The sequence below is a fragment of the Tachysurus fulvidraco genome, chromosome 9 (assembly GCF_022655615.1).
Source record: "Tachysurus fulvidraco isolate hzauxx_2018 chromosome 9, HZAU_PFXX_2.0, whole genome shotgun sequence".
Classification (NCBI taxonomy): domain Eukaryota; kingdom Metazoa; phylum Chordata; class Actinopteri; order Siluriformes; family Bagridae; genus Tachysurus; species Tachysurus fulvidraco.
The window spans coordinates 24,234,944-24,259,943 of record NC_062526.1 but is presented as its reverse complement, the minus strand read 5'-3'; the positions used below and the strand labels follow the sequence as shown (position 1 = coordinate 24,259,943).

Here is a 25,000-nt window from a genome sequence, read left to right as displayed (position 1 = left end):
GTTGTGTGCGTGCACTTTGGATGGGTTAAACGCAGAGAACAAATTCTGAGTATGGGTCACCGTACTTAGCCGTATGTCACGTCACCTTGTGAATCATCATAAACAGAATGCTTGATATGATCATAACTGTAGTTCTTCAGACCCTCCACTGCCCTAGCATGCACTTGCTGAGTAGTTTGTAGAGGGCAAAGTGGCATTACTCATAGCGGCGGCTACGTCACTGTCAGATTAAGACGTTGCGGTCTATGTGTGTACACAAGAGAATATCCAGGTGTTGTATACAACACTCAGGCAGTTATTCATAGTTTACAGACCACAGCTGCATTTGTGTGCTTATTTATCATGCCTGAGTTGTGGTGTAGTGGAAAAGCAATTTGTAAGGTGAGACTTAGAAATATTAGCTCGGTATTAGGTAATCTATATCTGGAGTGCTATAGGGTGGGGAAAACCTTTTTCACAATGCTCCTATACTACATCACTTGAGACAACTTTGTTTTAAAAAGTGCTAGGTACATGGATGAAACACACACTTCTACATACAAACTTTAATACTCCATAGACACCTTCGAGAGATTTCTCTACCTGTCTAACACAGAAGCAGGTAAACCCGTAGATCCTGTTACTATATGAATATTCATTCATTCATTCATTCATTTTCTACCGCTTATCCGAACTACCTCGGGTCACAAGGAGCCTGTGTCTATCTCAGGCATCATCAGGCATCGAGGCAGGATACACCCTGGACGGAGTGCCAACCCATCGCAGGGCACACACACACTCTCATTCACACACACACACACACTACGGACAATTTTCCAGAGATGCCAATCAACCTACCATGCATGTCTTTGGACCGGGGAGGAAACCGGAGTACCCGGAGGAAACCCCCGAGGCACGGGGAGAACATGCAAACTCCACATGCCTGAATATTCCAATCCTGTGTGAGTTTCAAACATTTCGTTGTTGAGTGACGCAACAGAAAAGCATTGTGGGAAACCTGATCTGGAGAGGATGGGAACTGACCATGACTTAATTAGGAAGAACGTCGAGGAAAACAAACTTCACGCAGATGAGGAACTTACGCAGAAGGTTGACGAGGAATAATACGATTGGATGATGTCATAACGTGTCAAGTCAATTTTACTGCTGTGTATTTTTATTCACGACTGGTAAAATTAAGAAAACATTCTGTAAGGTCTTGTAGAATAGAATAGAATAGAACGGACACAGAAGCCTTTATTATCGCCACATATACATTACAGCACAGTGGAATTCTTTTCTTCACATACCCCAACTGAGGAGGTTGGGGTCAGAGTGCAGGGGAAGCTATGATACAGCGCTCCTGGAGCAGGGAGGGTTTTGCTCAAGGGCACAGCAGTGGCTTGGCTGTGCTGGGCCTTGAACCCCTGCCCCTACTTTTCGCATATCCCAGGCTATTATGAGCCTGGGGTCAGAGCACAGCAGCACCCCGGAGCAGGTGAGGTTGAGGGCCTTGCTCTAGGACCCAACATAGATGTCTCAGCAGCTTGTGGGCTTGAACCCTGACCTTCTGATTAGGAACCCAGCACCTTGACCGCTGGACCATCACGTCCTCACATACAAACTAAGAGTCTTAAACCTGAGGATCTACATCATATAGAAAATCCTTACCGATAAGATTCATCAGGTAATAACACCAAAAAGCATAATCAAGTGATCTAAGTATCCTGTACCTAAGGACACTCTGGCAGGGACAGCGCGCCGGTCGATCCAGAAGGACACCCAGGACAGCATGACCATCAGAGTAGCAGGAAAGTAGGTCTGAAGCAGGAAGAAGAAAATGTGACGTCTCAGGGTGAAGTTGATGTACAGACGGTTGTACCAACCTGGAGAAGAACGATCACACCCAAGAGCAACAAATTATCATTTCATTTACAATGAGACAGTAAGAGTGAAGATTTGATCAGGGTTGGAACCTGTACAATTATCAAAAATGTTGAAGATCACAAGCAAAGCTTTATCCAGGTCTGTTCAGCGAAATAATCTGTAGCTTTAAAAGGCTTTAAGAATATGGCTTAGATAACTTCTCTCTTTATCCCTATGAACAAAATTATACCGATGTTCCCTGAAGCCGTGACAAATCAATTTACCGTCAAGGAAACGGAAGGTGAATTGAACGACATCTGCAATGTGATGTTTGATGCTTACATTCTGACTGAAAAATAATTCTCCTAGATTAGATGACTCGGCATTTTTAAAGCTCAGCATGTTTATAACATAAGACTGAACTGTCAAAGAACTCATTTTGCAGTGTGCTGACAAAGTGGCAGTGATGGACAAATCACTAGAAGGTAAAAAACAGATCTGGCACCTGGATTATTTAGGGATTAGGGATAAATATAAATGCTAAACATTTAACAGTTCAGAATTTTAATATTCCTGTAAAGATGTTTGTGAAAATATCCACTGTTAAAAGTGCTGGGCCTCTGGGAGCCCCAAAATTGCATGGGCCCTTAGAATCATCCTAACCCCCCCTTAAAAATTGACATTAGGATTGTACATTGAATCATAAAGCCCTTTCACACTGTGCTTAACCCCGTGTTATTGTTGTTCTAAACCCTGCTTTTAACCCCATGTGTTAAAAAATGATGTGTCAGTACTCTAAAACAGGCATCGTATTATTACATCATCGTATCATGCTAACACAGTGTTAATAAGAGTCCAATAAGAGATCGAACAGTTCAGAGTTTTTCCTCTAAGCTGCCAGTCATCTTCTTCTACTTTGGGATTTTCCCGATTTAACTGTTTCCATCTAACTCTATCCTCAGCATCCTCTACTCTCGCACCAATTACCTTCATGTCCTCATTAACACATGCATATACTGTATCTCCTCTTTGTCCTTCCTCTCGACCTCTTACCTGGCAGCTCCATCTCCAACATCCTTGTCCAAACCATCTCAATCTAGTCTCTCTGACCTTGTCCCCAAAACAGCCACCCTGAGCTGTCCCTCTGATGTCCTCGTTCCTAATCCTGTCCATCCTCATCTTCGTCACTCCTAAAGAGAACCTCATCTCGCCTACCTCCATCTCTGCCTCATGTCTTTTCCTCGCCGCTACAGTCTCTAACCTATACAGCAGAGCTGCTCTCACTGCTGTCTTGTTCACCTTTCCTTTGATTCTTTCTCACACTCTTCTGTCACACAACACTCCTGACTCTTTTCTTCACCCACTCCAAGCCACCTGCACTCGCCTCTTCACCTCTTTTCCACCCTCCCCAAATACTTCTTGAGCCCCCTGTGACCTCAATGTTCTGCTTCCCTCTTTCTCGTTCATACTCATGTATTCTGTCTCACTACAACTGACTTTCATTCCTCTTCTTTCCAGAACAAACCTCCACTTCAGTCCGCTGTCGATGTTCCCCTTCACGCTACACAACTCAGAACATGTTTGATCATTTCGTCTGAACTCTTAGTAAAAGACCGTGGACTGTGAGTAGACTGAAGGATTGAGGTTTCGTTTATTTTGTCTCCCCTATAAAAAACATCCCCAATATAATCCTGAGTAATCAGTAGAAACACCTTGATGTACCTGTACTACTATAGAAGGCCAGTCTGGAGGTGGTGTGGAACTTCTGAATGAGGAACTGAGAGAGCGAAATCTTGTCATCTATGCTGAGGGATTCATCTCCACTTTTCCAGTAGAGCATGAGATCCTCATCCGTGTAGGCATCTGCCCACAGCAAACACAAGACTATATTTAGTCACTTATTTAAAGGTAGGTGTGAGGAGCATATTCAGAGGTATTCTGGGCTTATTGGGTTATCCTGTCGTATGAGAAGAACAGACATTCAGTAATGGAATACGTGAGTGTAACGTACAACTTTCCAACTCCAAAGTGCAGGTTTGTGTGTCGAGTGGGAAGCGACTGAAGTCCATGTTACACGCCGCAGTTACTGTCACCCTACATGACAACAATCACAAACATCACATCAGATGAAATACAAAAATTTTGTAAAAGTTGTCACATTTGATTGACACTTTAAAGCAAATGACACATTAGACAAGCGACACAGAATGAAGGTTAAGTGTTTTAAGGAGCCAGAAGTGGCATCTTGTGCCCCTTTTCTACCGAGGCAGTTTGAGTGCTGGTTCGGACCCTAATTTAGAACCAGTTCTTTCGTTTTCGACAGCCAAAGCACCGGCTCTGAACCAGATAAAGTGGTTCTTAAGTAGCACCAAAACGTTGCTGGTCTAGACTTAAGAACCGCTTGTGTCAGGGGCTGTGGGCGGGGCTACTGTTAGCGCCTGTGGGCGGGGCTACTGTTAGCACATTTGATAATGTACCAATGTTTAATACACTTTTACTTGACCGCAATATGATCAATTATCAGTACACATGATAGTAGGTAGCTACATGCTAAGGCTAACTTTTTTCTGTGGTAATGATAAAATAATGTTATGTACTTTCTCGATTACAACCTCCGTTTATACAGATTACACGGAGCCGCACGTACACGTTGGATTCGCCACGTTTGGATGTCAATGTAGGTTCGCAAAGCCATGAGCATTAACAGTAACGCAACATCCGCCATTGTTGTTGTGTTTGTGTTTGCCGCTGCTGCGCTAGGAAACGTGAGACGTATATAGTGACGTCAGACTCGGCCTTGTGACGGCTCTCCAGCCGGTGGAAAGGCAAACCGATTCTTAGAAGGTTCGCCAGTGGAACCAACTTTGAACCAGCACCCACACTAGCCCTGAACCAGCACCCGGTTCTTTTTGGTGGAAAAGGGGCATTGGACATGCTAGAATTGACTCCCACGAGCAATTGTTATTTCCAGCTTTACTTATTCTTAAATCTATACTTCTATAAAACAACCTTTTAGTAGTTATCAACAACAGGTCCAGTGATGTTCTAATTTAACATCTTTACTGAAAAATTATGGTCACTTATAAAATATCTGCTCAAGCTACATCATAGGTCATTAATTCAATAGTTTAGTGATTTCTGAGTGGGTTCTCCAGGCCATGTTTCTTCCAGCACTTGAGATGATCCTATCCCTGATGTTCTTCCGAACATCTTCTCACCTGAGGCTGTACAAAACATGTCCGTCTGGATAGACCCTGAGCATGATGTTGTCTGTGGTGGTGTCATGGATGAAGGAGCGTTTGGAGTGGACGAAAAAAACATCCGGAACCCAGATCTTTTTCACCAAACGGCCATCGAAAGTCATGCTCTTATTGGTAGTGCTAGGAAAGGATAGCCGCTCATCTTTCCAGTAATGCCTTAGGTATAGGGTCATAGTGAAGTCCTGGGAGAAGAGTAATAGATTTTTAGCAATCAAGCTAAAATCATCACAACAGTAATGCTAGATCTAATGAATCTGATACAGATGTGTGAGGCAGAGGTCAGAAGACGGCTGTTATTGTGCCGCTTGATCACAATTTAGCTATTTAAAGGTGGGGTCTCCGTTGTTCAAGAAATACTTCAGAATCGAGATGACAAAGAAAACAAAAATCAAAACAAAGGTGTAGCCAATGAGCAGAAAGGGGTGGGGCTTGTCAATATGGGCGGAGAGTGTTCAGTGCCCATGTGTGACATTAGCAGAAAGCGGTTTTAACATCGACATGGAGGATAAAAACAAAGACAGAAAGCGAAGAAAGGTTTACGATAAGGCAAGAAGTAGGACGTGTTAATATAGGACCAGCTTTCCAGCGCTGGAGAGAACTGAAGGAGAAGGAAGTCGGCCACATATTCACAGGTTGGAGTTTCCCGAGTCAATAACTCCTGAGCTAAACGCTGTTACTACACAAATAACACCTCTTTTCTATCGTAGTCATGTAGAGAGGCAGCTACAACCGTGTTTTGTGTAGTAACAGCGTTTAGCTCAGGAGTTATTGACTCCTATGATTATTGACAGCTATGATAAAGACACATTTCTTTCCATTAGCCGCCTGGGTTGCGTATGTATGTGTGGGCGGAGCTATCGATACAGGGGTGGGACCCGTTTGGGTTAGGAGCGTGTTTGTTTTGGTGATTTCAAATGTCAACATTGGCTTTTAAACAATGGAGACCCCACCTTTAACTTTATTCTTTAGGGTTAAGGGGATTTGGCTGAGCAAAATTCAGTCGAGTGAAAGTCACTGAAGGAGAGAGCTCAGGAGAAAGAACAATCTCTTCAAATCCCTGTGTAATTCCAGAGGATGCACAGCTTAAATCAGTTTCTTTTTTTTTTTATTCTTATTAGTCCTGTGAGTCCCCTTGCCTGCGTTAAACCGGGACACATCCTCAAAAACAAACAGAAATTGGACACTTTACTACCCTGCTGCCATTTAGTTTCCACAGAACATCCACTGCTTCAGAGGATACTAACATTTAACATCGTAACAGTTCCTGTATTACGAACATTATTATTAAATATTGAAATCATTTCGTCTGTATATTGGAATTGTCACACAACACAAAGTATCGCTAGTATCTGCTGGCATCAGTGTAGTATATCTGAGATTAGAGGCTCTCTGGCCATGGCCAGATGGGCGATTTGACTTAATTCCTTCCTCCGTCACTAGGCAAACCCTATATGCTTTCTGCTTGGATGACTCATTCTTCTTTCCTTCCTCCTTACTATATTACATAACAGTAAATCTCCGTGACCACTCGAACAGTGGGACCAATTTCCTAAATACTAACCCGATGTAGTTTGGATTCTACAGAATGTGCCACAAAAATAGCTTCCATCAACAAATACACATGTGCAGAACTGTTAAGTCAGATCAGGTTAGGTTATAGACCATTCTATATATAATATGCTATAATGACCTGCCCTGGGAGCACTATTTATAATCTGTCTAGCAATTCCAACTCTGGTAGTAAGCAGTGTTCGATAAAATCCGCTTCTGTTTTAGGTATAAATCAGTAAGTTGCTTGTTACACACTTATTTGCTGTATATTATTTCTGCAATTATGTACACAGGATGTTGTCAAAGGCCATCATTCAACTCGCTAAACCTTTAGTTTATACAAAAAAACCTGTCTAACTTTACTTTTACATTCATGGCATTTGGCATTTTTTTAAATGCTTCATCTACGTGGCACTTCTTACAGGAAGATTCATAATTCTGGTTGATTATATGGCACATGGAGTAATAACTTCAGGTTCAGCCATGTTAATAGTTGTTTTCTGTTATTATTTGAGTGTATATTACATTCATTCATTCACTTTCTACCGCTTATCCGAACTTCTCGGGTCGCGGGGAGCCTGTGCCTATCTCAGGCGTCATCGGGCATCGAGGCAGGATACACCCTGGACGGAGTGCCAACCCAACACAAGGCACACACACACTCTCATTCTCTCACACACACACTCACACACTACAGACAATTTTCCAGAGATGCCAATCAACCTACGATGCATGTCTTTGGACCGGGGGAGGAAACCGGAGTACCCGGAGGAAACCCCCGAGGCACGGGGAGAACATGCAAACTCCACACACACAAGGTGGAGGTGGGAATCGGACCCCCAACCCTGGATGTGTGGCGAACCACTAAGCCACCGTGGCCACCCGTGTATATAACAAAGTATATTAATATGTTAATATGTTAAACTGTTGTGTCTTTTGCTGCTTTCTTGACCAGGTCACTCTTGTACAAGAGATTTAATCTCATAGAGTTTTTATCCTAGTTAAATAAAGGTTACTCTCAAAACAACTATTTTTCCTCAAGTAGTGGTGAAGATCGACAAAACATGCTAGTTAAAAAGGAACCGAACCAAGAATAATGTCACCCACCCTTTCTGTGCCTGATACGTTTTTGGCGATCGTTGTTTACGGTTTATCGAGCGGCTTTAAGTCGTTCTTAATAAAAGAGTTTTAATCACTTTGTGAAAGTAGCCCAACCCTGATTATACCAACAAAATAAAATGAGTCATATTAATGCCACACAGATGGCCTTAATGTTTTTTTAAGCGCTTTCATCTCACCATGTCCACTTCTGAGATGCTGTCCAAGCTCTCCACCTGCACATCCACACCCACAGGAACTGCTGGACCTGGAGACCAAAAGAAGCAACCGGAGACATGAGTTACTGAACAGTGAAGCAAACTACTACTACATTAAGACCTTGGTGAAAAGTATAAATAAGTTTTCATTCTAAACCCAAGGGAAATTAAATCCTGGGTTAGCTTATCTCGTGTTTCACACTATTCACACTTTACCCAGGTCTAACGGGTAATCCTGGTTAATCATAATCTTACGTTTCACACTATACATTCCTAAACCCAGGCTTATCCTTCTTTTTTCCATATCTGTGGTAGTTAAATTTGTTTGATTAAGTATGTCCAGTCCTTGGAGAGATGTGACCTATAGCAAATATACTTACAGTTAATCAATCTGCTTCAGTCCTGGATGGCTTTAAATCCTTAAGGGAAGCCATATGTGGAAATTCTACAGCAGGATATAAGGATATCTGTCTGTGATTCAAAACATGTAGTGACTCAAAGAAATATTTTATTTAAAATGTGCACTTTCTGTAATATTTTGTCCTCAGCTACAAGAATTGGTTGGTCGAGCTTAAGCAGGTAGTAGCTGCTCACTCACACTCACTCACTCTCACTCACTCATCTTCTACCGCTTATCTGAACTACCTCGGGTCACGGGGAGCCTGTGCCTATCTCAGGCGTCATTGGGCATCGAGGCAGGATACACCCTGGACGGAGTGCCAACCCATCACAGGGCACACACACACTCTCATTCACACACACACTCACACACTACGGACAATTTTCCAGAGATGCCAATCAACCTACCATGCATGTCTTTGGACCGGGTCGAGGAAACCGGAGTACCCGGAGGAAACCCCCGAGGCACGGGGAGAACATGCAAACTCCACACACACAAGGCAGAGGCGGGAATCGAACCCCCAACCCTGGAGGTGTGAGGTGAACGTGCTAACCACTAAGCAACCCTCGCCCTCTCGTAGCTGCTCACTTCAGGTTTAAATTTGTCTTTTTGGTGAACATGTTCTCACTAACACTGTGTTAATTCATGGGCTATCGATCGCTCATCCCTCATGCCTTTGTGTCAGCTCTCTGACTCTATTACACAATGCCTCACAAAGCCTATCGTTAGTCGCTCTGTTATCTGGAAGCAATACCATTAACTCTCTAACAAGACTCAGCTGTGTGATTATAACATATGTCACCTCTCAGCTCGTCTCTTAGACCTGTCAGCTCGTCTCAGACCGTCCAGAGATCATCTAGTTGCCTCGGTCTTAACTGTTAAAGTTGAGAGCTGGATGAACCCACAGGTCAGTGTAAAAGACCACTAATGACGTAAAGTTTGAATCTTTTTACACACCCCGATAACATACATACACCAGGTCAGAGTGAGAGAAATAATGTGATGGCTTTTCACTCAGGGACTTTATCGACAACAATCACAGGGGAACTTTTAAAAACGTGTCTTGTTTTTCCGCGGCCCGAGTCGGCTTTGGTTCAAAAGGAATCGGTTCGTTAATGAGTCAGACAGAGCTACCTGATACCTGATAAGACAAGTGGACCAACTAAAGGCTGGTTTGATCTTAAATCAGTGCCTGAAGTGTAAAATCTGGATTAGAGCAGTGGACTGGGTTTGTTATTCAGGAGAAGATTTATTTCCCTCCATTGTAATTACACCGGAAATCCATCTGATCTTACGGCAGTACGGTGGACCGTGATATTAGTCTAAAAAGGATCAAATCTAATATTCATCACAGTGACAATGAAACTGTTAGAGTTAGAACAATGCATTAAATCATGAAGTGACATAATGACATGGAGCAAAGTATTGAAATGAGACACACACACACACACACACACACACACACACAATAAATTCATTCATTCATTTTCTACCACTCATCCGCTCAGGCGTCATCGAGCATCAAGGCAGGATACACCCTGGATGGAGTGCCAACCCATCGCAGGGCACACACACACTCTCATTCACTCACACACTCACACACTACGGACAATTTTTCCAGAGATGCCAATCAACCTACCATGCATGTCTTTGGACCAGTGGAGGAAACCGGAGTACCCGGAGGAAACCCCCGAGGCACGGGGAGAACATGCAAACTCCACACACACAAGGCGGAGGCGGGAATCGAACCCCCAACCCTGGAGGTGTGAGGCGAACGTGCTAACCACTAAGCCAGCGTGGCCCCACTCACAATAAATAAATAAATTAATTGATTAAAATATGTTTGATTAGGCTCCTCAAACAGGATAATCATGTGAATAATCTACGACGTTCATTTTCAGTGTAGTGCAGTCATACAGGGTAAAATGAATCAGCCCAAATGGAGGAACAAACTAATCAGCACTATAATATTCTTAGTATATTTTTTATAACCATCACTGGCCCTGTTGCACTCGATTACTGTGGTTTATAGATGAAATGAAGCACAGCTCAGCCCATTATTTTGCAATGCTGGCCAGAAAGAGAGAGTAAAATACAGTAATAAACGATTTACTCAGAAGGAGGTGGGATAATATGGTATAATCTAGCAAACAACAAGCTGCTGATTACTGTCATGATTCAGCTCGGACTCTGGCCACGTGCAGTTTTGTTTACGTTTCTCGTCACGTGTCTGCCCCGCCTTCGTCTGCTCCGTCCTGTCACCACACCAGCTCCTCATTGTGTCATTATTGTCTTGTGTATTTAATTGTGCCGCGTTGCTTTGTGCAGCACGGAATCTACTGTTGTCCTGTCTTGTCTTCAGTCTGTGTCATGTTTCGTGTTCCCTTTGTTATTAAACCCTGTTTTGTTTTGCGTCTGGGTCCGCTTTCTGCCCCGCGTCATGACAATTACACAGTATATTCTAGCTAACTAGCTAATTCACTGACATTTAGCCTTAACAATCAATAGATCGTGTTAGCAAAAAAAAACCTTGTTATATTAGCTACATTCTATTTTAATATTTGCTGTTATAATCAACAACAACGAGGCTGTTCACACTAGACGTTACATCACAACGTCTTCTGTAGACGGTATAAAGTAGATCGACAGACAGTAAATAAGAATTTTTTCACTATTCCCTAATCTATACCCACTTCCTGAACAGGACACTTTAGTTTAAAATTGTAGAAGTTAAGTGCCACACATCCTTTGTTAGCTTTTATACACAACACACAGTTTAAAGATTATATATAATCTCCTTAAAAAAATGAGACTGCTTTTCAGATGCGCTTAAAAAAAATGCTGTCTTAAAAGCACTAATCAAGAAACACAATCTGGATCATTATGAGATCTGTAACTCAGACTGATTTGCTGTCTGGATGTATTTGGTAAAAGTCTTCATCAAAAGCTGTAGATGAAGGGGGGGAAAATGACAGACAAAGACCTCTCACTGACCACAGACTGAATACAAATCAAATGAGAACAAATCATCACTCCGTGTCCTTTTGGACTGCAGTTAAAACTGTAAGCCACAGTATACATTAGACTGATTTACCCTTGTCTCCTTGGGCTACTGTCCCAAATGATCTATTACACTACACACTATGCACTACACACTCCACCGTCAAGTATGTGCACGTTACAAGGGTCGTATTGTCTCAAATAGAACGCTATCATTAGGGTAAACTGTTTCCCAAACGACAACTTCAAACGCGTGTAAACACGACGCTTTAGCTTTAGCATTTAGAATACGATTTGGGATAAAGCTTAAATGTTCTGTGGTTGGAGGCCAGTCTAGAACAGGCTAAAAACGTGATTATCCATCCATCCATGAACTGTTGAACTTATCCTATACAGGGTTGCGGTATAAGAGCATGAAGAAGGGAGAAACCTTGAACGTGGTGCAACCCCATCAAGGCACAATCACACACACACACACACACACACACACACACACACACACACACACACACACACACACACATAAGATGGCTTGTGCATGAGATTTTTCACTCAAAGAATGTGAAAATGTGTGAAACTGCTTGTTTTCTGGTCCACGCTGCAGCCCACGTCCATCAGAGGTCAAGTGATTGTCATGCGTCAAATCCAGATGGTCATCAGCACATTAATATCTGTGAGTATGAGAGTATTGGTTGTGAAAACAGAGCTGGGAGAACAAATGAAGAGAGAACGACTTTCCCTTCATACTGTACCCTCACTGACTGGAGGGTCAACACTCAGAGAGAAGTTTACTCAATCATTTTACAATTACATAAGATAAAAGCCGAATGGTATGTAAACGTGCTGACAGGGACTGAAAGCCAAATATACTGTAAGGCTGTCTCATTTAAATATTGTTCATGCATAATGCCATGCATAAGCATCTCAGGAAAAAGGGACGTCCTAAATCCCAAATTTGTAGTATATATAATGAATAGTGTGTTTTTGCTGATAATTACAACAACAATGTGCAATTCCTGGATACCTGGATGATATGTGTGGTATCTTGGACACTTCATACAGGCAGTCGTGGCCTAATGGTTAGAGAGTCTGACTTGTAACCCGAAGGTTGTGGGTTCGAGTCTTGGGCTGGCCACGACTGAGGTGCAATTGAGCAAGGCAACGAATCCCCCCAACTGCTCCTCGGGCACCGCAGCACAAATGGCTGCCCACTGCTCCGGGTGTGTGTTCACAGTGTGTGTGTGTTCACTGCTGTGTGTGTGCACTTTGGATGGGTTAAATGCAGAGCGCAAATTCTGAGTATGGGTCACTTCACTACACTCAACACCATCTCATATCAGTTTACATCATTTTCATCCTCATTAATACAATTCAGCAAGCCGCACGACCTGCGGTTGAGGGCGGGGTCATTCTCGAAGAATCCACTACTTTAAGGATGGGAACATTTCATTGCAGGATAAAAGACGTGCAGTCAGAAGAACAGTTGCTCTTTCTGATGCTTTACTCTAAGAGGAGATGTGAATCCAGGCCATGCAGACAAATATAAATGGACCCTTAAGCGGAGCATCATCATTCAAGCTGCAGCCTTTCTCATAATTTGTCTGCAAACAGGAATAGGAGCTGCATTAATGTTTTAGTAGGTCAATAGAGTGCAGAAAAACCTTAATGGTTTTCACCTGGATTTTTTTTTTTTTTTTTGCCATTAGGAAGAGTGAAATAGAACCAGTAGAGTTTCCAAGTGGAACACAATTACACAGCTTTAAGATACTCTGCAATGAATTGAAGGGGCCTTTTTCCTCACATATACAGTGATTTTATCTGTGCAAGTCTCCGATCCTAAGTAGTTAGGAGTAATACCATAGTAATACCGTTTATCAGAAGTCGATATGACAAGCATTCCAAATCATGTTTCTTGCCGCTAAAATGAAACGTTTTGGAGGGAGATTTGGCGTTTGTGTATGAAATTCAACAGTGTATACAGTACGTGCATCATATCATACTATCTGAAGGAGATGGATCACGTGTCCGCTAACGTCTTCAATCCCGCTGGCAGTCGCTGGATCAAGCCGTTCCATGTTCACATGATGTTCTCATACTTTTCTCATATTTGTCATATTGCAGGATACGTTTGTATTGTTTATGTCAGTAAGAGTCAGCAGGTCTCATTGAATTGAACAATCTCTGGTCGCTGCAAGTCCCTGAAGAAGGTTTACATTTAAATGTACATTTTTAAAAAAATGTCTAAATCCATTCTTCATACTCATGTTGGTTCATGCTTATACATTTTTGCTTATATTTTTAAAATATTATATGTGTAAATTTGAAACAGATTCCCTATGGGACTAAATGTTTATTAAATAATAATAATAATAATAATAATAATAATAATAATAATAATAATAATAATAATAATAATAATAATAATAATAATAATAATAAAGCATCTTTAATTCTCCTTACTCCAGAATGCTAAATCAGTAGCCAGCAAGAGGATTGAAAATACACTGACGGTGCTTGTGGGCAGCATCTGAGCACTGTTTACATGCAGTGTTGTGTGCTTAAGAGACTCCTACTGTGTTCTAGTCTATTTAAAAATATATACCTTAGGTATATATTACACACAATTTCTGCAGAGTGCTTCTTCCCTGTTGATCATCCACACTTAATCTGTGCTCAGATTAAGGTCACTCATATGCATTATCGCAGTGATTCCCAGCCCTGACGGTGGAGAATCTCTGGAGTACTGTATGAGATAACAGAATCAGAGCAACATAATGAGCTGATTGTTGGATTAAGTTTGTTAAAGCAGGGCAACATATTTAAACCTGGTCTATTTCATGGTTACAGTCTAAGAGGAAAGTGACTGAGCAGCTGTATATATATATATATACGTATATACGTATATATATATATATATATATATATATATATATATATATATATATATATATATATATATACGTATATACATTTATATAATTTTTGAAACATTTATTATTTGCTTTTTTCTCTGTAATGGGATTATGCCAATTTTAAGCCACAATCATTTGAGTAACTTCATGCGTTGTCCCTATTAAACATACTCACGCCATGTCTGTGGAGAGTGTTTTACTTTGTTCAGCACAAAAGTAAAATATCTGAAAGGACACCTATATGGCTACATGCAGTACTGTATGTCTACCTATCGGAATCTATCGAAACACAACCACACCGAAATCATTCACATCTCTGCATCGATCACACGCAACAACATTTGCTATGATGCACTGGAGCTTAGTTTCATTTTACCCAAGCATGCTCTTTATTATCACATAAGCCAAAATGCTTTAAAAGGATAATAGTGCTTTTGCATCAAAGGAATTTAGGAGGCTTCTAGTGTTTTCTCTTCCAGCTTCTTCTGCTACTAACGCTATAATCAAAACCTTTCGAAAAAGTCATTTTGTCACAGAGAGGATTTTTGTTTGGATGTCAAATACTGAGAGAGAGATAGAGCAACAGAATGAGCGAGAAAATTGAAGAGAGTGAGAAAGGGAGAGAGAGAGAGAGAGAGAGAGAGAGAGAGAGAGAGAGAGAGAGAGAGAGAGAGAGAGAGAGAGGATCATTTGTTCCCCAATTTAATTGTCACTGATGTTAAACATTTCCCTATATGTAAATTGTGTATACACACCTCCATACAAATTCACTTGTCACACTCGACACTGCATTAAATTCTTGCAAAGACATTGGGCTAATGCATTACTGCTGCACTCTACAGTATACTCATATATCTAAATGCCTACATATAATTACTATACAGTATATACTGAGCTCAGGCTACTGTCTGTAAGGAGTGTGGTATACTGTAGATGACATGACAATAAGTGGATATACTAATTTGCCCCAGAATTAAATACTTAGAACAAAAAAGAAACCAAACTAAAATCCTGTCACTTTCCACTGTGATGTAAGAATAAACAGAAATCTACTAATCGAGTCTGATTAAAGTTTGATCAAATTGCTTAGCAAAGAAATTTCCTCATGTTGTTAGATACTATTATGTGAGGGATTTTTGCATTTCTGGTACATGCGCAAGTCACAGAAATCTGTATCAGACGCACTAGATAATTTGCATTATATTGTAGTATATTGTGAATATTGTGAAGAGGCTCAGCACTATAATGTGCTGGGGGAAAATCACAAAAGCATCACAGTGATGGAGAAATCCGAACACAATAGATTCATCATGTAGGATTCCATTATATTATACAGCATTTTCGAATAAATTCCCCAGATTTTTACCCAGCAAAGCCTTTCTACCACAATAAATGTGTTTCTACCTCAGGAATGTGTTCCTACCTCGTCAAAGAGTTTTTACCTCAGGAATGAATTTTTGTCTCATTAAAATGTTTCTACCTCAGGAATGAATTTTTACCTCAGAAATTAATTTTTGCCTTATCAATGCTTTTCTACCTCAGGAATGTCTAAGTGTTTCTACCTCAGGAATGTGTTTCTACCTCATCAAAGCGTTTTTACCTCAGGAATGAATTTTTGTCTCATCAAAATGTTTCTACCTCAGGAATGAATTTTTACCTCAGAAATTAATTTTTGCCTTATCAATGCTTTTCTACCTCAGGAATGTCTAAGTGTTTCTACCTCAGGAATGTGTTTCTACCTCATCAAAGCGTTTTTACCTCAGGAATGAATTTTTGTCTCATCAAAATGTTTCTACCTCAATGCTTTTCTGCCTCAAGAATATGTTTCTACCTCCTCGAAGTGTTTCTACTTCTTCAAAGAGTTTTTACTTCAGGAATATGTTTCTACCTCAAAGTTTTTCTGCCTCAAGAACATGTTTCTACCTCATCAAAGTGTTCTTCCTCAGGAATATTTTTGTGCTATATTAAAGTGTTTTTCCTTATTAAAGCTTTTCTACCTTGGGAGTGAGGTAGTAGAGATTTTGCCTCAATAAAGAGTTTGTACTTCAACAATGTTTTTAACGCAGGAACATATTTCTACCTCAGGAAAGTATTTCTGCCTCATCACAATAGTTGTAAATTATCAAAGCATGTCTACTTCTGGAGTGTGTTGGTTCATCATCAAAGTGTTTCTACTCATCAAAGCATGTCTACTTTTACAGATATATTCCACCTTATTAAAGCATTACTACCTCAACCTCATTTCTACCTCATCAATGTGTTTCTTCCTCAGGAATATATTTCTATGTCATCTATGTGTTTGGACCTCTGGAAGGCAGTTCTGCCTCCTGGATGTTGGTCTACATCATCAAAGCATTTCCACCAAAGTGTTCCACTTTGTGTTTCCAAAGAAAGTGGACAGTGAATGTTTCCAGTCATGAATGAATCACTTCTACTATGTTATATTATGTTATAGCTTAAAGCCAACCTTATCAACAAGCAGCCAGTGCAGCTACATTTTGCAGAATCATTCTGAATCTAAAATGATAAAAAAAAAAAATCAAATGTTTTCAATACCTGTGCGCTGATTTTGTCACAAACGTTGACACTACAACTGAATAACAAACAAATGTTTACCTGCAAATGCCGGCCTCATGGTAAAATCATGATCTTCCACCCGCAGCAAATGGTTTGTTTTCACTTTTCTTGTCTTGGTTCCGTCAACAACCTTTTTGGACAGCGGGCTGTAAGACAATATCTGACATTAATTATGTCAACTCGCTGAACTTAATGGAAGTATTTTACTTATGTGTGAAGTGAAAGCTCAGGGGTTAAGGTCTACTGCTTAGAAGGTTGTGTGTTCGAATCCAAGAGCAGCCAAGCTGCCACTACTGGGCCCCTAAGCAAGGCCCTTGACCCTCAATTGCTCAGCTTTTTTAAATGAGATAAATGTAAGTCACTCTGGATAAGGGCATCTTTCAAATGCTGTAAATGACTTATCATAAAATAAACAAAACAAGTAACAAGTGATAGCTGACAGATGTATAGATGGTTATGGTTTCATAGCTCAACCTACAGTAGGCACTGTACCTTGGTAAAGAAAAACTGTAGTGTTCTATATAGACCTTTGAGATAAGAGAAGTGTAAATGCAAAACATGTTTCTTTGCCCTATAGTTTGTTTGTGTTATCGGCTATAAATACTTGTTCTCTCAATGTCTCTTTTTTCTTCTTAATGAGTTAATGAGAAAAAAATTTTAGCTTTATCCTGAAGACTCTCCTACGGTGGAAAAACTTACTAGAAACAACTTCCATAAATATTAAAGTTAATACATGTTTTAACTTGTTTATTATTAAACTTGGAGGTTCCTGTAAATTATCTGCACAAAACTATTGAGTTAAATATAACAATATTTAGGTAATAATAAGCTTTGTTTTGTTGTCCTAATCTCAATGGCCCCTTTAGGACGTACTGCTGGCAATTTTTTGTATCTGATTTTTTTATAAATATCCCAATATTTCGGTGGTACACTGTTACTCTTTTTATAGAAACAAACGTATATATATATATATTTTTTTTTACATATATTATGTAGCCTACAATATGCACAACACAGAAAATACTGAAATAACAAAATATATTTTTTATAGTCTACATAAAGATAAAAATAATTCCACCACAACAGCTGGTTAAACATCAGATTACACACTGATGGAGAAGTAGGGGGATCAAATATATATATATATATATATATATATATATATATATATATATATATATATATATATATATATATATATATAAACAGTACGTACGGTCCGTGTTTGAGAGTTTCCAGGTTTGCAGACCACCTGCGTTTCCTGATCTTCTGCTTCCCACATTCAGTAACGATAAAGAGACAGAAAATAAGAAACAGCAAGTTGGTAATGTAAGGCATGATGTGGGTTAGATGAGGAATCTGCCTCTGTGTGTGAACTCTCCGTCCTCAGCATGGTACTGCTCTCATCCGCAAACTGCACTGACGCGCATCTCCCTTTCTGACCAAAAGAGGCTGTGGTGTGTGTGTGTGTGCATGTGAGTGAGTGAGTGAGAGAGAAAGAGAGAGAGAGAGAGAGAGAGAGAGAGAGCTCCTAACCGGTGAGAAAGATAGAGCTCATGCGCTCATGAGTCTTAAGCTCCATGGTCCCTCAGTGACTCGCGTGCGGAGCATTTTTAACACTATTACTTATTACTTATAACCCAAAATTAAGTACAGCACTACACACACATCAACACGTCACTAGATAAAGTGCTGCTAAATTCTCTCATTTCATTGGTCAAACTTCTACAATTGTCAATATTATTACTAATTTGATACAGTGACGTAGCATGTTGCTTGTAATTTGTATATATATAGTTGTTTAAAAGCATGTTTGTTCTCATCCAGTTTGTTAAACGAGGCCAATAGCTCAATTCAATTCAGGTTTATTTGTGTAGCGCTTTTTACAATAGACATTATCTCAAAGCAGCTTTACAGAACATTAACATAGAGCAGAAGCTAAACAAGGAATATGTGATGGTGATGATAATCAGTTAAAACGTTTTCCGATCTGTAAGATTTGGCATTAATATGAATAATACACATTTGGATGCAACAGTGAGGTTCTAATATTGAGAATGTTTCATTCATTCATTTTCTACCGCTTATCCGAACTTCTCGGGTCACGGGGAGCCTGTGCCTATCTCAGGTGTCATCAGGCATCAAGGCAGGATACACCCTGGATGGAGTGCCAACCCATCACAGGGCACACACACACTCTCATTCACTCACACACTCACACACTACGGACAATTTTCCAAAGATGCCAATCAACCTACCATGCATGTCTTTGGACCGGGGGAGGAAACCGAAGTACCCGGAGGAAACCCCCGAGGCACGGGGAGAACATGCAAACTCCACACACACAAGGCGGAGGCGGGAATCGAACCCCCAACCCTGGAGGTGTGAGGCGAACATGCTAACCACTAAGCCACCGTGCCCCCTTATATTGAGAATGTGTTTTGCAAAATTAACATTTCACCCACTGCTAGCAAACAGCATTTTCACGACATGTAATCAGACTTTTTGAATTATGAGTTTGTGAGGAAGTGATTAGTTTACTTTCTACTCCAAATAAGCAGCAGGATGTAACGAGGCAGAACCGGCCGCCTTCTTCCTTCAGTGCACACTTTCCCTAGAAGAATTCAATTCCACAGGGAAGTTTTGATTGATTCGTAGAAATCACTGAAGCAGACAAAATTCTAAAGAACTTTGAGTTAAGTGCCTTTCTTCATAACACCACATTATCTCAATGCCATATTAAAGAGGGGGAGAAAAAAAAAGTCAGACACAATTATTTTCCCAATTTTAATCAGCCTCTTGTTAAAAATCATAAAACAGCTTTCACAGCACACAACTCCGATTAAAAACCGAGCCGTTTTACTTCTAGGGCCACCGGTGTAAAACTTGTCACATATAAAAGCACTGCACATAAACTGACAGGTGGAAAAGATCCACGTGGTCTTTCTGAACGTTCTCTGGTTAAACCGTGTGGTGCGCATGCTGTTCGTTATTTAAGAGCATATTTAATAGTTCCGCACGAGCTCGTCTAAAATTCTAAATACACTTTCATGATCTTTGTGGTAATTCTGGGGGAACATTAGATGGGGTGCAATTCAACGTGACAATATATTCATCCGAACAAAAGCACATGCATCAGAAGCTGTAATAAGCGAGAGATTAAAAGTCCTTTATCGTGTTATAACATTTTTTTTCTAAAGCGTCTTTATAGCAAAAAAAAAATCCCTATCGATAGGAATGCAATATTGCTGATCAGTTTTATTTCTTTATTTCTAAGTTCTGATCACTGATCATGTGTGTGTGCCCTGTAACAGAGGGCATGGCTGTCTCAGCTCGGCAACTAATAACAAAGTTTTGGCTGTAGAACGCAATTTCCTTCTTGTCTCATTTTTATCACTGTTTTACTGTGACACTGCCAGTGATTACACCCAGTGATGCTTACTCCGATTGTATTATATCACTATCTGATTAAAAGACGTCACACTTGTCTTGCATGCTCTCGTGCGGTGCTCTTTAGAGCTGTAGAGCTTAGTGAACATAGAGAATATTTTCCAGTACATGATTATGAAAGAAAGTCTAATATAATGCAGGTTAGGTGCTGTGAACATAGGACAGGAATATAGTTAACATCATATAAAATATGACATCGTTATAAAAGGACGAAACCAGAACATTTCAGGCATAAATTTCACCTATGAATTTTTTTTTTTAAACAGGACTGTCAAAGTGTGGTTTGTACTTTTTACTGTGAATCACTTCGTAAATGATCAGCTAAGTTTGCCAGAAAGTTCCTATCCTCACAGTGAATAACATTACGTACTCCTGTATTCTTCTTAAACCTGAAATGGTAGAAATGCTCAGGGTTTTTTTTTGTTTTATCTACCGGGATGATTCATTCATTCATCCAACATTAATTCTTTACTGGTCAATAGCAAGAAGGTGAAAGAAAAAAAAAAAAATCAATACGTACAAGCCTAAAAACCTACCTGCATATATTTACTATGCACTCTCAGTTCTGGTTATTTCCTTTGAGGTATGAGAATCAGATATCTGTTTTTACGTCAAATAGTAGCTTAACTTTCAAATAGTCCCAAAAAAAGATGTAAAAACATTTCAGTAACACAGGTCTAAAGCAACTCACTGCTGCTTAGCCGATTTTTATAATTCAATTATATTAGTCTCCTTAAGGATACATTTATACAAACTAGGGTGTTTTTTTTTTTTTTAATGAATACCACTTTTTTTTGTTATGGTCCTAAAACCGATTTACAATTATACAGCTTCATAAATAAAAATTTGCCTCAAATAAAATGTCTTGCAATAGATAGAATCTAAATCAACTAACATATCAGAATGGGGGGGGGGGGTATCCCATCGTAATCCCACGAAGGTGTGCATTTCCAACATAAGTCAGTCGTTTTCTTTTCTGAATATAGTCGAGATGCGAATCGTTTCAAAATAAAAGTACAGTATGTGCCGACCTCCTCCTTTGGTATGCACTATTAAGCACAATCAGGCATCACTCTAGACATTGTGGCAGCTGGAAGTAGGTGGAGGTTGGCAGCAGTTTTAGGTTTTAGTTTTGTTGGGAGTTTATTTACAAAACTCTTCCTATTAGAGCTCGTAGTCGAACTTGTAGTCCTGGGCCAGGTAGATCCTGCGAAAGACGAGGGCGGCGAGAGCTAGCATGAGCAATACGATGAGCACCGCTGAGCCTGTATGGCTGCCGTCTTGCTGCGCTGCCACAGGGAATGCTGGGTAAGTGGGCCGGCGTTGTATCTGGTTCTGGTTCTGGTTCCGGTTCTGAGCACGCCGCTGTCGAGGGCTCAGGGACCGAGAGCTGGGAGCTGCAGGAGCGGAGGCGGATTCAGACGCCGGTTCGGCCTGGATGGACGAACGATAGTGTGAGAGACCAACATACACATACTGATAAACAAAAAGCAAACATAGAAGAGACTGAAAAAGTTAGAGCTTGGGCCTACAGAACATCTTGATCTACAAGTCTCAGGAACAGTACTGGGTCAATGAACACCATTCTTCCTAAAGATAATGCTTTAAAAACAAATCTATCCTAATTGTTAAACCCCTAAATCATGTACCAGAACACTAGAGGCTCATGCAAACTAATCCCACTTAGTTTAGGTCATTTTCAGACACTTTCATTAGAAGGTAATGTGTAATATAACGTAATGGGAGGTTTATTTTCCGAATCAGAATACGAGGCCAGATATTAGTTTTCGAGAACGATTTTTAGCAATTTGCGATATAATTTAAAAAGAGGATGATTCTCTCATTAAGGAGGAAGACTGAACAGAGAGTACCCTATTATTTGGGGAAAACGGCTGATCCACATCTAGCTGTAACACCATACACAAGTCGTCACTCGATTATTTCATATTACATGCATATTATTGGTTGTTTCTCCTTTGAGGTCAGTAAACAACAACTGTCCAGCTACAGACTCCACTTCCTGTTCCTAGTTGATGTGGTCTTCTGCTGTTGTAGCTCATCTGCTTCACGATTCGAAGTGTTGTGCTTTCTGGGATGCTTTTCTGCTCACCACAGTCGTAAACGGTGGTTATTCGAGTGAGCGAAGCCGTTCAGACCAGTCAGGCAAATCTCCACGTGTCATCAAAACGTGTGTTTCCAAACAGATCATGGTCACGGAAACTTTTTCCGTTCATTGTATGATTCCGTGCTCTGGAAATGGCAGTATGGAAGAATCCCTAAAGATCAGCAGTTTCTGAAACTAAGCAGCTCGTCAGGCACCAGCACCCATTTCATCCAACAATAAAAGGTGTGAAAATGACACACATCGTTCTGCTGCAACATGATTGGCTGATTGGATCAGATTCAGCTAAGAAGACTCAAACATCTTAACCTTTAAACATCCGAGTCAGCAAGACGGTGGGAAAAAACCAACACTGATTAAAGATGGGATTAAGAACCATTTACAATTTCATGCGATCGATCGACCGGACGTTATGTAGCATCACGATCCAATGCGGTTTATATTTAAAAGTAAACAAATAAAGACATGACATTTAGATAATAGTAGTAGCACTAATGATACAGCAATAATAGTGTCCATTTTCTTCGGCGTATCATATTCGTTTGCACATAAAACTGCAGTTATCCGTACGAGGACAGGCCAAGGACTAAATGCAGTAAACAATCATGGGCTATTGATTACTAGCCCTCGTGAAAGCTTCTTATAGGAATACCTCGAGAGATCTGTTTAATCAGCTAAATAAAGTAGAAAGTAACTTTGGCTATGTCGTGGACTTTACGATAAACCTCACGAAGCCTCGGAGTGACGATCTGGCTGCCTACTGAGACATACCTAGCCGTATTGTGTTTTTAAAACGTGAATGAACAATTAGCATCAGGCGCTCTACCACGCTGCGTTCCAGGGGCTTAACTGGAGCCTCCTGCTTAGACGCCTTTGATTGAGTCGGATACTCTTCCATGCGTAGTGACGGAGTGAATTCAACTGGGATCCGATCTGACTTCCCGATGAAAAGGTTACCGGTGAGAGAGCGAGAGAGAGAGCGAGAGAGAGAGAAACAGTTCTCATCGTCTCCTATGACAGAAAGGAAAGAGAAGGAAAGCAGGTCCTGCTGTAATCACTTGCACCAGTGAGCAACTACATGCAGTGCTTCTGGGGGATTTCACGCTGGATGTGTGAGGCAAGTGTGTTGGTGTGATTGTGTAGTGGCGTATTAAGGAAGCGGGGACTGGCTTCGGTCGACGTGTTGACGTGATCCCTTATTAAATCAATCAAGCAGTTAGGAAAGGATGAAGAAAATCTAGTGTTGATGGAGCGTCCTTGACTTACTGCGTTCACTTTGCTTTTTATTTGTAGTACAGCAGGGCTTTGGTAGTGATACTGGTGGGATCCTGCCTATAGAAATGCCTTCAGTGAGTATAAGCCATTCTCGCTCTCTCTCTCTCTCTCTCACGTATGACTGGGCAGTCGGGACGTCTGTTACATAACGCACTAAGATGTGCCGCTTTCTCTCCTTCATATAGCCCGTAAAGCAGCCAGGTTCCGCAATCTCACTTTTTAATTCTGTCTGTGAAAACGCTGAAGGGATCAGAGGAGAGTAAATTGGCCACAACCGTGTGGCCCCAGAGAGCGCATGTCCCTCTGTGCTGAACAGGAAGTGACTAATCCTGAGATGGAAACATTGCAGTGGAAACCAGTTATAAATGAAGTAGAGTGGAACGCAGCCTGCAGCCTGGACTGCGTAACAGTGCCCATGTTTCTGTCGTGTGATAACGGCATGTGAGATAAAAGCATGTGCTGTAGCCTTCAGGGGAGAGTGAGAAGGGAACGTGACTGATGCAAGAGCGTGTGTATGGCTGGGGATTGGCAGAATTTCTCATCCGGGATCTCATGTTAGTTTTTACTAACCGGTTCATCTGGAGTAGGCACTTGGCTGTCCGGTGCCTCTGAGCTGGAGCTCGTCTCCTGCTGGCCTGTTGGGCTAACGCTCGGCGTCTCTTTACTCTCGCTGGCGGCGGATGACGTGCTGGATTCGGCCTGTGCAAAAAACAAGAGTATATAAGAGGTTATTATTGGGAGCAATAAAAAATACAGCATTGTGTGTGTGTGTGTGTGTGTGTGTGTCCTTGTCTTATAATCCTGTAACAATTAATAATAATTAATTAATACAAACATAGTGTTTGGTCAGGTGAATCTACCTTAAAGCTGATCTGCTGAGCTAGTTCCTGAGCCTGAGGGTCCACAGGTTGGCGCTCGCTGTTGGGCGTCAGAGCCAGCAGGGCTGTACGCATGGAGCATCCACACATCTCACAACAAAAGTCCTGAGACCTGAAAACACAACAAGACGTGTTTGAACAGAAAACTTGGATGAAATAAAGTGGTTCCGTTTCTGACTAGATGAAGCCACCAAGAAGTTAAAAAGCATCAACATCACCACATTTCTATCACTCCACACTTTTGAAATCGAATTGAAAGCAAGCTTGGTAGAAATCCCATCTAATCCTCACCCTATATAAATGACAGAAACGATATCTCCATGGAGTTCGGCTCGATCGACCCAGAAGCTCCGACACCATGAACCGGAAAGGTCAGACTCCTCAAGGGACCGGTGACAAAATGAATCTGACTCC

The 25,000-nt window shown here is 40.9% G+C and overlaps 2 protein-coding genes across 3 annotated transcripts in view; both read right to left on the bottom strand.

The window, feature by feature from the left end:
- Positions 1-19,039, bottom strand: part of gabrr2b (gamma-aminobutyric acid type A receptor subunit rho2b) — a 22,543-nt gene extending 3,504 nt beyond the window's left edge. For both annotated transcript variants that reach the window (XM_027149239.2, XM_027149248.2), the window contains exons 1-7: positions 18,078-19,039; positions 16,901-17,007; positions 7,955-8,022; positions 5,064-5,287; positions 3,857-3,939; positions 3,568-3,708; positions 1,713-1,865 (exon numbers count right to left, since the gene is read on the bottom strand). In XM_027149239.2, the coding sequence (XP_027005040.1) occupies positions 1,713-1,865; positions 3,568-3,708; positions 3,857-3,939; positions 5,064-5,287; positions 7,955-8,022; positions 16,901-17,007; positions 18,078-18,199 (898 nt within the window). In that variant the 5' untranslated portion in view covers positions 18,200-19,039. The remainder of the gene's footprint in view (positions 1-1,712; positions 1,866-3,567; positions 3,709-3,856; positions 3,940-5,063; positions 5,288-7,954; positions 8,023-16,900; positions 17,008-18,077) is intronic.
- A 595-nt stretch (positions 19,040-19,634) lies between these two features.
- ube2j1 (ubiquitin-conjugating enzyme E2, J1) overlaps positions 19,635-25,000 on the bottom strand; it is a 20,435-nt gene continuing 15,069 nt past the window's right edge. Inside the window, exons 6-8 of the mRNA XM_027152419.2 lie at positions 24,569-24,698; positions 24,279-24,407; positions 19,635-21,745 (exon numbers count right to left, since the gene is read on the bottom strand). Of these exons, the coding sequence (XP_027008220.2) occupies positions 21,476-21,745; positions 24,279-24,407; positions 24,569-24,698 (529 nt within the window). The 3' untranslated portion in view covers positions 19,635-21,475. The remainder of the gene's footprint in view (positions 21,746-24,278; positions 24,408-24,568; positions 24,699-25,000) is intronic.